Raw genomic sequence first — 11,136 nt, 5'->3', positions numbered from 1 at the left:
TGAGCTAAAACAAAGCAATTAGGTTCATCCAAGAACATCAGGATCATTGGCAAAGTAAAAAAATGGTTTATGCAGAACAAAGCAATGGGTGTGAATTTAAAAGATCTTGAAATATAATACTTGAGTATTATATGTAATACTTGAAATCCTACTGGACGCCTGGGCTGGTCAGATTTGGGGTGAAGAAGCTGGGGAGGTAAGAATTTTTTGAGAGATTCCACAGAATCACGGAATGATTTTTAGAAAAGATCTTTAAGATCACTGAGTCCAACTGTTAAACCTAACGCTGCCATGTCCACCATTAAACCATGTCCCCCAGCACCACACCTACACGGCCTTTAAACACCTCCAGGGATGGGGACTCCACCACCTCCCTGGGCAGCCTGTTCCAGTGCTTCACAACCCTTTCAGGGAAGAATTTTTCCTAATATCCAACCTAAAGCTCCCCTGGCACAACTTGAGGCTGTTTCCTCTCATCCTATCCCACGTAACTTGGGAGTAGAGACTGACCCCAACCTCCTTTCAGGTGTTTGTAGAGAGTGATAAGGTCTCCCCTCAGCCTCCTTTTCTCCAGACTAAACAACCCCGGTTCCCTCAGCTGCTACTCACAGGACTTGTGCTCTGGACCCTTCACTAGTTTCGTTGCCCTTCTTTGGACAAGCTCCAGCACCTCAATGTCCTTCTCGTAGTGAGGGGCCCAAAACTGGACACAGGACTCAAGATGTGGCCTCACCGGTGCTGAGTACGAGGCGATGATCACTCCCCTCGTCCCGCTGGCCGCACTATTTCTGATAGAAGCCACGATGCTTGGTGGCCTTCTTGGACACCTGGGCACGCTGCTGGCTCATATTCAGCTGCTGCCAACCAACACCCCCAATATTCCTCTCAATTGCTCTTATCCCCACAGACACTATTAGCACATGGATCCTGAGTATCATTATTCCCATTTTATAAGCAGAGAAACAAATCACCACGTAACACCACAGTCCCGGGGCAGAAGGCATCTCAGACTCCAAGTCCTACTTTCTTTTTCCAGGCCAGAGACAGAGAATCTGCCGTCTCTAGAAAGAACATCTGGCAGTGACATATTTACAAACAACAACTGTGTATTTACCAAGTTAGGAGGTGAATTGCTAAGGAATGTAAAAAGTCTTGCCCTAAAGAGTTCATAATTTCTGTAGACAGAGAGCCCAGACAGGTTTGGGTGTTGCAGAACAAGCACATGTAAATGAAATGTATTTACTGATCGTGAGCTTGTGGCATAGAGTGAGAGCTGATAAACTTTAATGGAAGAAGGAAGGGGAAAGGCTACGTTGGACATATGACAGCAATCCAGAGTGAAATAAGATTTTAAAAGGTCAAAAGAGATGAACAAGAATGACTGTGGTTTAACTGTAAATCACAGCCATTCTAATAGCTAAAATAAAATAAAATCAAATCACATTGTGAGGCAGTTTGGCTATCACCAAGTGCTCAGTAACAGCATAACAGTACATGGTATGAAATCTTACTAAAAATCACATGGTACGAAAACACTCACACCATGTATATACCGCTGGAGAATAAACAGGGTCATCTCTCCACCAGCGGTCCTTCCAGCACTGCAGCTCACAGCCATTGATGTAAGAAGTCGTTCCAGCGTAAACAGTGGCTATTTGCCGTGCAAGGATACACAAGCTCCTGAGGCTGAGCTTTGAGCTCCTGCAAAACAGGAGTGCAGAGAGCTCCTAAACCCTTGGCAATCCATCCTCGCTGACCGCGCCATTCAGGATAGCCTTAGGGGTCGGCTCGTTGTCCGAAGCTTCATCAGCCGTACACTCCGGAGGCTCTAGGTCATCGTATTTTCTCCGATAGACCACCCTTGAGATTAGGGTTATCAGAAACATTTCCATGATGAGGAGCTGCTGGGTCACATCTGCCAAAAAAAAAAAACCAGGAGGCAAAGAAAAGCCCTCAAAAGAGGGAAATTACTATCAGACACAAAATTAGTACCTGGCTTATTAATTTTCATCTGTGCAAAAGGAACATTCTGTCCCCACAATGGAGTTTCTCACACTCAGCAGTAAAATCCGTTACAGAATTATAGTGTTGCTCATCGAGAAGCATGCAACAAGTTATGCATCCAAAATGCCAGAGATTTAACAGTAATTCTGCAGCTGATTTCTTTTTCCTCTCATTTCTGATTTCAACTCTTCTCATTATTAAGTTTTTCTCTGTGACTATGACAGCTATAAAACTTCTGTTATTGTTTTATAAGTAAAAGCTGAGATTCTCCAAAAGCTATGTGATCCCAGTAAATTAGTATTTTGGGAAAACACCGGATATTTCGGTTAGCAACAGTGACCTGGCACCTTTACAAGTAAATGAAGAACATCCTTCCTAAAAGAACTTACATGCTCCTCTTGCTGAAAAGGAGAGGGGTGGAGTGCAGGGAATGACTCTTTGCATGGCCAAGATGTTGATAATAGCTGCCTGCAGGTGGTTCAGAATGAGAATAAACTGCACCAGAAAGAGAAAACAGGTGCCTTAGGTACCAGAAAAAGTTTTGCAGTTCACACGACAATTCTCCTTTCATATCAGACCCTCTTTGGCCTCACTGCTCCTTTCTCGCCCTCCCTCTCTTCTCCTCTCCTCTACCAGCAGGCCACCCGCCACCCTGCAGAATTCATCTTTAGGTCAGGATTATATTGCCCTGAGTGGGAGTATTAAATTAAATCTCTGTTGGAAAAGCGTTTCTTCTCGGCCCCTCGTTTGAGATGTACAATATACACAGACATCCCAGATGGGATTTTAAAACTACGCTGAGCTCTAAATACCAGGTAACAATGTTTTAAAAACTTCCTTAGTGCGACCTACGAGCTTCTCCCTTAGTGGCGGAAGGACTCAAAGAACTTTTCTGTGTTGTCTGCTCTTTTTGCCACAGCAGGGAGATGCGGTGCTCCCCAAGTTACCTGCGACCGGCTTCTTTGCCAGAAGGGATGAAGCAGCTCGGGTGCAGCAACAATCACTCGCGCATCGTATTACCTGCTGTGCGCTGAGCCAGCCCTTCACTGCCTTGGAGATACCAGAGCGTCTCTAGCTGCTGGTGTAACTGCACGAGTATAAAGCCTCACAAGAACTGAGTTTGCCAACCCAAACCTGGATTTGCCCTAATGCAGCTTTTCAGGTGTTTACTGCATCTGTATGTGCTTAACAACTCACTTAACAGAGGCCTCAGCGCACCAGCGTTTCTACATGTCCTGTGCACGAGGGATGCACCTGCGAGGTCCTGCTGTACTGTCTTCAGGGGGATGTGGAAAAGGGTGGCCCTGTTCTTGGTTTTTTTCAGTCTAACCCATCTGGTTCTGTTCCTTACTATTTAATGATTCCCAGCCAGTATCTTCATTATAATCTAACACTGAAGTACAGAATGGCCAAGAAAAATATTGTCAAAACAGAGTATTTTGGCATGCTGCAACAGTTCAGACAACAGCCACCCACACGATGCTTCATCCACATCCTCTCCTGTTTTTAGAAACAGACACCAGCATTTTCATGTTGTGTTTCAGGATAATTTATCTACAAAACTTCCTCCGAGCTCTGCAGAAGGTGCTGTTTTGATTTCAGTTGCCTAAAGATAAACAGATTTTATGTGGCTTTCACATCTGCAGCACTCCGAGAGCCTAGCGGTAAATTGGCTCAAGGTGGAAGTGAACAGCAGCTAAGGAGAGTGCTTCAGTGGGATGCGGCTCTAATCAGGTAGGAATATGCCTTTGCACGGGGTATTTAATGGGGAAAAAAAATCCTCTAACTTTTCAACAAAGGACCAAGAACCAGAGAGATGGTGTTATACCAGCAGTTAAGAGAAATTCTTACCAGAAAGATTAAATTTCTCACCTGATAAAGAGCAAATTTTGGGATGATCTTCTTACAGGCAAGGAGAGTCCTAACGTGTAGAAACATGATTCCGACTGGCCACAGAGCAATGATGGTGAGGACGCCAATGAAGCAGCTAATCCATATCGCAGCTCCTTTGGGAGATAACTGAGAAGCAAATCAAGCGAGTGTACCTACAAAACTTTAAAATGCTCATTTCTCTCTCCGTGGAAGCTGATGGCAGCAGCAGCGGCTGGGGTTCGCATGGGGAAACTGCACGGTACCAGCCAGAGCGTTCGCACGGTGCTCTCACTCAGCAGGCACAGACACGTAAATCTGTTCACCCTGGGAAGGTAACAAGTGACGCAACCCCCCAGTCTGACCCAGCACCACCTGGGAATGCTCAGCAGCTCACGAGAGCACAGTCAACATGACGTCTCAGAGGGCTCATTTATTTTATAGCAGGAGACAACAAAAAAATGTATTCCGTTTAATCAGAATTATCCAAGAGGTACAAAATCTTAGCAGATACAGACTTGTCCATCATCTTGCAGCTTGCATGGTACAAAGCAGAAGTACGGTAATACCTTTGCTACTTTGCACCAATATAAAAATCACCATGATTTGTAGAAAACCACAGAATTAGGCTTCCTGTTTACATGCCTGTACATATACTTGTTTCTTAAGGCTGGTATATGCCACAGGGCAACTTGCAGTCCTGCTGTTCTCATCATACAAGCTGGGAAACATACTGGAGCACAATTTGATGCCCAACCCACCCTGACGCCCTGTTTCTTTCTAAAATAAGCCAGGAAATGGAGAGTCGGGGGGAAGGCAGAAATCATATCCTTCAGGGTCTCAGTACAGCAAGGACACACGTGAAAGTGCTCCCAGATTTCACAGTTCAGTTGTAGACTAAGATACTAACACCAGCCCTAGAACCTACGCACCTCGTGGACCATCTCTGCTGAAAACATTTACTTACATTGTAAGGGGTGTAATTGCCATTGGTCCAAAGCACTACTGATAAAAACATGAGCACAGGTCGAAGGAAAACAAACTGAAAGGTGCCCAGCTTCATCCAAAACAGAGTTCGCCTGGCAAAAAAAAATTTTAAAACATCATATAGGCCAAGAACTTATTAGCAACCTTAACAACATTATTTGGATACCGTCAACTGCAAAACTTTTTCTGCTCCTGTAGCACGTGGCTAAAATCTGCAGAGGAACTGCTTCAAGATTAGAAAAGCTTTCCAAGAATTACCCAGTGTTTATTTAGTAAAGTCTCCACAAAAATAGTTCTTTTCCTGTTCTGCAGCAATTACGTACTAACCAAACCGGGGCGTCTCTGCCCTGAAGCTCACCCGAGAGCCAGCGGCAGCGTAACTGCTTTCTGAACAACAACGCCGCTTGCTCTTGCCGCCTTGCCTTACTCTTTCAGTTCTCTGATGAAACTGGGCAATTCAGCCTTCCTGTTCAGACACTTCCTAGTCCTGTGGTAGATCAAGACTACCACAGGCAGTGCTAGTCCCAGGTGAAAGGACTGGTAGTTTTTCAGCGCGTCGTGAGTAGTGCCGTGTAAGCGTCTGGTTTTGCCCCGTGGTACTCTAACAGAAGACAGGAACCCTTGGCAAACCGTGCAAGGCCAACAGGGCAGCTCCTCACTGCTGGTGGTATAAACCGGCCCAGAACACAACCCACAGAGAGTGAGTGAGCTGGCCAGCCAGCGTTAACGACCACCAGGAGCGGGGCAGACGCGCTTTCTGACAGCGGGCACAAGAGCTGACTGACCTGAACCCCACTGCAGTCCTCACAGGACAAGCCCTGGCTGTTACAGCCGGCTCGTGTTCTAGTCTGTTACTGCATATTATTTCCAATACTGTCAGTGCTGTCTTCGCTGCAGGTCCTTGAGACTGCCCTCGCAGATGCCTCAGTAGGCGACAGGCTGATTTAGTACGCTACAGGACACAACCACGAACCAGGAATTACAGAGACTGCTCCATGACTACAGCTGATAACCGCAGGGCTCTGCGCAGCACCAACGCGTGGGGAACGGCTGCAGCTGGCCAGCGGCTGAGTGCGTGTGTGCCTCCCCAAAGACCGATTACTGCCAAAGGTCTGTGAAGAACAACATGACAAACAGCGCAGTCACTGCAATGCCACAGGTTGTTTCCCCTGGCAATGCAGGCTGATCTTTCTTGACCATCAGACCTCTTCTGCCACACCTCTCCCTGCTCTGCGGCTTGTTATTTCGCCTCATCTGTCTCCTGCAGCTCGTTAGCTTCCCCAGGACTGCTCGACTGTACATGGGTTTTTAAAAGAATTATTCCCTCCCTTGGAGTAGCTCCCTGTTTCCCCAGGAGACAGCTACAGGAGGAACACGAGACTGACCTTTCTTCGGTATAGCTTGCTTGTATTTCAAAACAATTGTACCCTGTAATGGGGAAAGGCTAGAAGTCAGAAGCAGAGACAGCAGATGGGTTTCCCAGTGCTACAGACGTAGGAGAGGGAGCCCTAAGCACTCTGCAGAGCAAAAAGCCTTTTTTTTCCAGACAGCTGTCCTTCCTCCCAGCAGTAGTAGGTGCCATATAGCTCCTGAAAGTTAGTATTAGCTAATTAGTTAATATTAGCTGTTATCATCACTAGACTGTCCCACAGGAGGGCGCAGTAGAGGATCCTCTCCCAAGTTCCCAGTTACTACAACCTATACAGAAGGTGACGGACACGAAAAGAGAAACAAAAATACTGGTGACACGTTAGATCTATAGCGCAGCTCTGTCCCACGGCGTTTCTTCAGTTCCGACTGCTGAAATGGGCCTGAACCAACACCCATGGAAATGAGGAGGAAACATTTAGATCCATATCGGTAGCTGCTGATTTTATATCATTGTATCACATCCATTTCTGGAGGTACATTTTTCGGTTGGTTTACTACCTGTTTCTCTTGGTGCCCCCTCCATGCAAGTAATTGGCATTATTCCATTAAATAAAGTGATGAAAACAAGAATCCAAATTGTAATACCAATTGAGGTATTGTAAGACCAAATAAATGTAAGGAAGAATTATTACAATAAAAAATAAGAATCTTTGCAAACACATCACAAAAAACTACTCTGCGTTATGTTTGCCACTTTCATTTAACCCGACCATAAAGTCATTAAGGATCCTCCGACACCAATGTCCAGGCCCTCGCAGAAAAGTCTCCGTCTTGCACGTTCGGTCCTTCGGCTTTTAATGAGAGAAACATTCCCATGCTCCGTGCCAGTAGGAAAGCCCTGGGAAGCACAGGAGGCTTCCAGGCTGTGGAGCAGCGTATAAATGACAGGGTGAAAATAGCCGGAGGAGGAGCCAGACAGTGCTCAGGAGAGGCAGGATTGGTGTTACAACGTGTTGTCTCTCGCAGGTGCAGCCGTCCGCCCTCACCCCTCTTCTCAAAGGTGCATTAAGTTTAGTAGAAGAAAATAGTTGCTTTTTTCCTCACCAGACAATGCCATTTAATTGAGATCAAAGCTTTCCAGGAATTACATTTATTTTCTGTTCTAAAAATTATTTTAATCTGAAGTAGTTTTAAAGTCCAAATCAGAATGAAACATTTAAATTTCATCGAAGTAAGAGAAGTTTTCTTTCAAGACAGCCTCAATTTGTCAATTCTGCCTGTGAAAAACACCCAGTTTGGAGACGTTTTTTCCTTTCTTGAAAGAAACTGGAATCTCAGTTATTAGGTTTTCTAGCATAGAAATTCCTTCTCCACACACCACTGCTTACTATAGAAATGGTTTCTTGGAAGAGAATGAGGAGATACCACAGCGCTCAACGTTACCATGCGCGGGAACACCGTGCTGGGTTAAACCGAGAGCTCACACTCTCGAATCTTACGCAACATTTTCCTTTATAAAACCAAAATAAATTAGCGGTGGTGTACAGCCCCGAAGCGATGGCACTGTTTGAAAGAGGCAGCTCGAGACTGACTTTCGGGAAGCAGGGAGGCCCTTTGCTGTAAGCCCGGCCTTGCCAAGCTGGCTCAATTCCAGTGGGCGTTTTCCAGCTGGGAAATCTTAAAGGGCAACTCACCTAGTGATGCGCACATGAGGGAGGCAAAGGCAGCAGCAGCAGCAGGGACCGGTGCTGATCTTGAAGCGACTATTTTCAAACCGCCTGAGGAACATCTTTTGACCTCCACACTCTTTAATCATCATCATCAGGAACTTGTGGATAACTATGGCAAAAAATCTGGGAGAGGAAGAAAATGCCGACTTGAACTCTGCGTGTTTCTCATATGACTGCACAGGCCACTGCTGCCTTCTGACCAGAGTTTTCACAGCTTGAGCTTTGCAAGCAACAAAAATTCTAGCACTATCTGTGAAAAACGTCTGCTTTTCATCACCTTGGAGGACCAGAACTGCCCTAACCTTACCAAAAGAGGAATAACCTGAGGCACGGAGCAGCCGTGGAATCTCCCACAGCTGCACTGGTGGCTGATGGCAGAATCAGTATCAAAGCAGAGGCTTTTATGGCCCAAGTCCTTATGGACATATTTTCCCCTCAGTTATCTCGTCCTGACTGGTCCCAACTTTCTAGTCCTCTTCATCCTCGGAAAAAAAAACGCAACAAAAAACCCCTCCAAACCAACCAACAACAAACGTGACTAGGGTCATACCTACACGTGTATATACATACACACAGCCATCGTCAAACGCACCGGCTCAGGCAGCGCGGGGCTCCTCGGCCGTCAGCGCGGATCCAAACACTGCCTGCAGCAACCCCACCTCTTCCTCCTTCACCAGCTGCACTCTTCCAGCCCCCTCCACGAACTACAGACTGTGCAGCTGTCCTTTCCTCCCCGTCCCAAACTGATTCAGGGAACCGATCCGCTGAAATCCAACCTCACCAAATACGAAGGGTTCTCTTCTGCGGCACTGTCTCCTCGAAGGAGCCTGCTGTGCAGCTCGAGACTGAGTAGTAGTGGATGCAAGAGAGGGGATGGGCTCCTGCAGCTTGGGCAAGGGACAAGGGGGGTTCAGACAGGCTTGAAGTGCCATAGGACTGGATCCTTGGAAGTTTCTGGACTTGCAGAATCCGCACTACCAGCACAAATTGCTGCACGGCAATGGTGTTCTCTGTACCGTGTTTGTCCTCCTTTTTCACTCTAATCTCTTAGTAAATGCAGCGTGACGTGGAGTGAGGCTATTCATCAGAGTCTGTGATACTGTCCCGCAGTGGATTCCAAAACCATCCCAAAATCAGCTGTGGAGTACCCAAAGCCACAGGAGCTCCCCACCTGGCTCTGCCTACCAGAGCTGCACCACTGCCTCCAGAAAGCGAGGACCACGTTTCGCTCTTTTTCTCTGAGCGTGTCAGAGCTGTCAGGCTCGCACAGAAAGTGCTTTCAGCAGGGCAACTGTGGAACATTTTTACATTGATATATTCATCGGAGGTTTGATTGTCCCCACTAATAATAGACCTCCATGGCTCATCATTAGCAAAAGCGCGGAGAAGAAGTCACGCTGTGGAACATTTTTACATTGATATATTCATCGGAGGTTCACTTGCCACCACTAATAATAGACCTCCATGGCTCATCATTAGCAAAAGCGCGGAGAAGAAGTCACAGGTCAGAATCTCATTCCACGTGAGACGCAGAGAGAGGAGGGAGCACTGCTTCAGAGCTACTGCCAGTCAGAGGGATCGGTTACACGGGGGTCACAGAGCTCTCGTACTGAGGTTCCCACACCAGCGGACTGTACTACTGGGAACTGCTCCAGCATTTTCCACCTCCCAGAAAAGAGCTGCCAAGAGATTTCAACTCAAACCAAAAATTGCTAAATTGTTAGATTTACAAAATGACTGTGTTTACCAGAAGCAGATGTTTACAGGGAAGAAATTCTGGGTTTGGGGCAACAACTAGGAACAAGCAGAATACTCACATTGCTGACGTGAAGTCTGTAAACATTGTTGAGCGAGGAATCCACATGCCAATGCATGAAGTAGTAGCGATCACCTGCAGAGAAAGGGAGGAGAGTTGAATGAGGGGCAGAGATAAGGCAGGTTCGTGCGGACTTTCAGGGAAATCCCTGTTTTCAACATTCGATTTGATCTCTTTCCCGTGGTAACTTACTGGAGCTGCAGCATTAATCCAAATTATGATTGACCTTTTGGAGGAGGGGATTTTCCTGTAGATGTAGACCGCTTCCTCTGTAAACACCAGATTGGCAATTAGAGTCATCAGAGTCAAGATTGCAAAGAGAAATCTCCCTGGTAGGTCAAGGCCTGCAGAGAGAGAAAAAGAAAACAGATAGTTCTGATTTATTTAGTAAACATCCCAATCATTTAATGTAAAGAGATCATCTCTGAGGGGCTGCTTAGCCCTGCTGCTGCAAAGACTTGCACTCAGCTACATAAATAGACCATTGACTCCATAGGACGGTTCAAATACTTCAACTCAAGTTCACGACTAAATCTTTCCAGGATCCAGAGGCAGCGTATGGGAAGAATCTGCCTCCACGTTCCCAAAGCATTATGTAAAAGTCCCCTTCGGAAAGGTGGAGTTCCAAGACAAGCGTCCTTAAATAAATGTAAATATGTAACTGAATATAAATTAATACATAACAAGTAATACGTAATATAAATACAGTAAATACACATTCTTGGAACTTTTCCAGGCAGACTACAAGCAAAAACGTGTTTACTCAGTATTAGCTCTTTGCTCCAGTTGTCTGTTCAAAGGCATGTTTGTGCGTAACTGCCTCCGGCATACAAACTTTTTAGAGGCTCAGGGGATGTCTGTGGGGCACACGAACAATGCAAGGACAAGGCCCCGATACATCTAGCCTGAGATAAAGCTTGATGCCTTCGCCAAATTATTTTTTTACGGATACCAACTTCTGACCCATGGCTGATAGTTGAGGTGTATTTTCTACCAAAAATAAGGTGCTTCTGGAGACAGAAGAAAAAAGTTCATGCTCGTCACTGGTACTGACTCCCCCTCCGAGCAGTGCCTGCGAAGGTAAGCCTCTGCCCCAGCCTCTTTAACCTCACCTGCTTTAAAAAACCCCAGCACCTCTACACCTGGCTGCAGCTGGAGCAGTCCCGCTCTCACCGGACACCCCCACACCTCAGATCTCACCACGGGAGAGGCCGAGACCCAGGCGCAGGTCTATGGGCTGATTCAGCAGGTGTCCGGTGCCCCCCGCCGACCACCCCGTTCTCTCACCCACCCGCAGCTCTGGGCTGGGTGGCCGCGCTGTCCTTCACCCTTTCCCCCAAGCCCCCGCCAGGTCCCCGT

The 11,136-nt window shown here is 46.6% G+C and overlaps 1 protein-coding gene across 1 annotated transcript; it reads right to left on the bottom strand.

Annotated features, from left to right (window-relative positions):
* Positions 1–1,727: 1,727 nt before the first annotated feature.
* LOC104488137 (organic solute transporter subunit alpha-like) lies at positions 1,728–10,121 on the bottom strand (the record flags this gene model as incomplete). Its single annotated transcript, XM_010137641.1, has 7 exons — positions 1,728–1,915; positions 2,394–2,499; positions 3,877–4,023; positions 4,841–4,952; positions 7,926–8,084; positions 9,779–9,852; positions 9,970–10,121. Coding segments are annotated over 7 exons (938 nt in total), but the record flags the coding sequence as incomplete, so codon positions are not given.
* Between the last annotated feature and the right edge of the window lie 1,015 nt (positions 10,122–11,136).

Source organism: Buceros rhinoceros, unplaced genomic scaffold (genome assembly GCF_000710305.1).
Source record: "Buceros rhinoceros silvestris isolate BGI_N320 unplaced genomic scaffold, ASM71030v1 scaffold18766, whole genome shotgun sequence".
Lineage (NCBI taxonomy): Eukaryota > Metazoa > Chordata > Aves > Bucerotiformes > Bucerotidae > Buceros > Buceros rhinoceros.
Note: the sequence above shows the minus strand (reverse complement) of the source record. Positions and strands in the feature narration are given on the sequence as shown.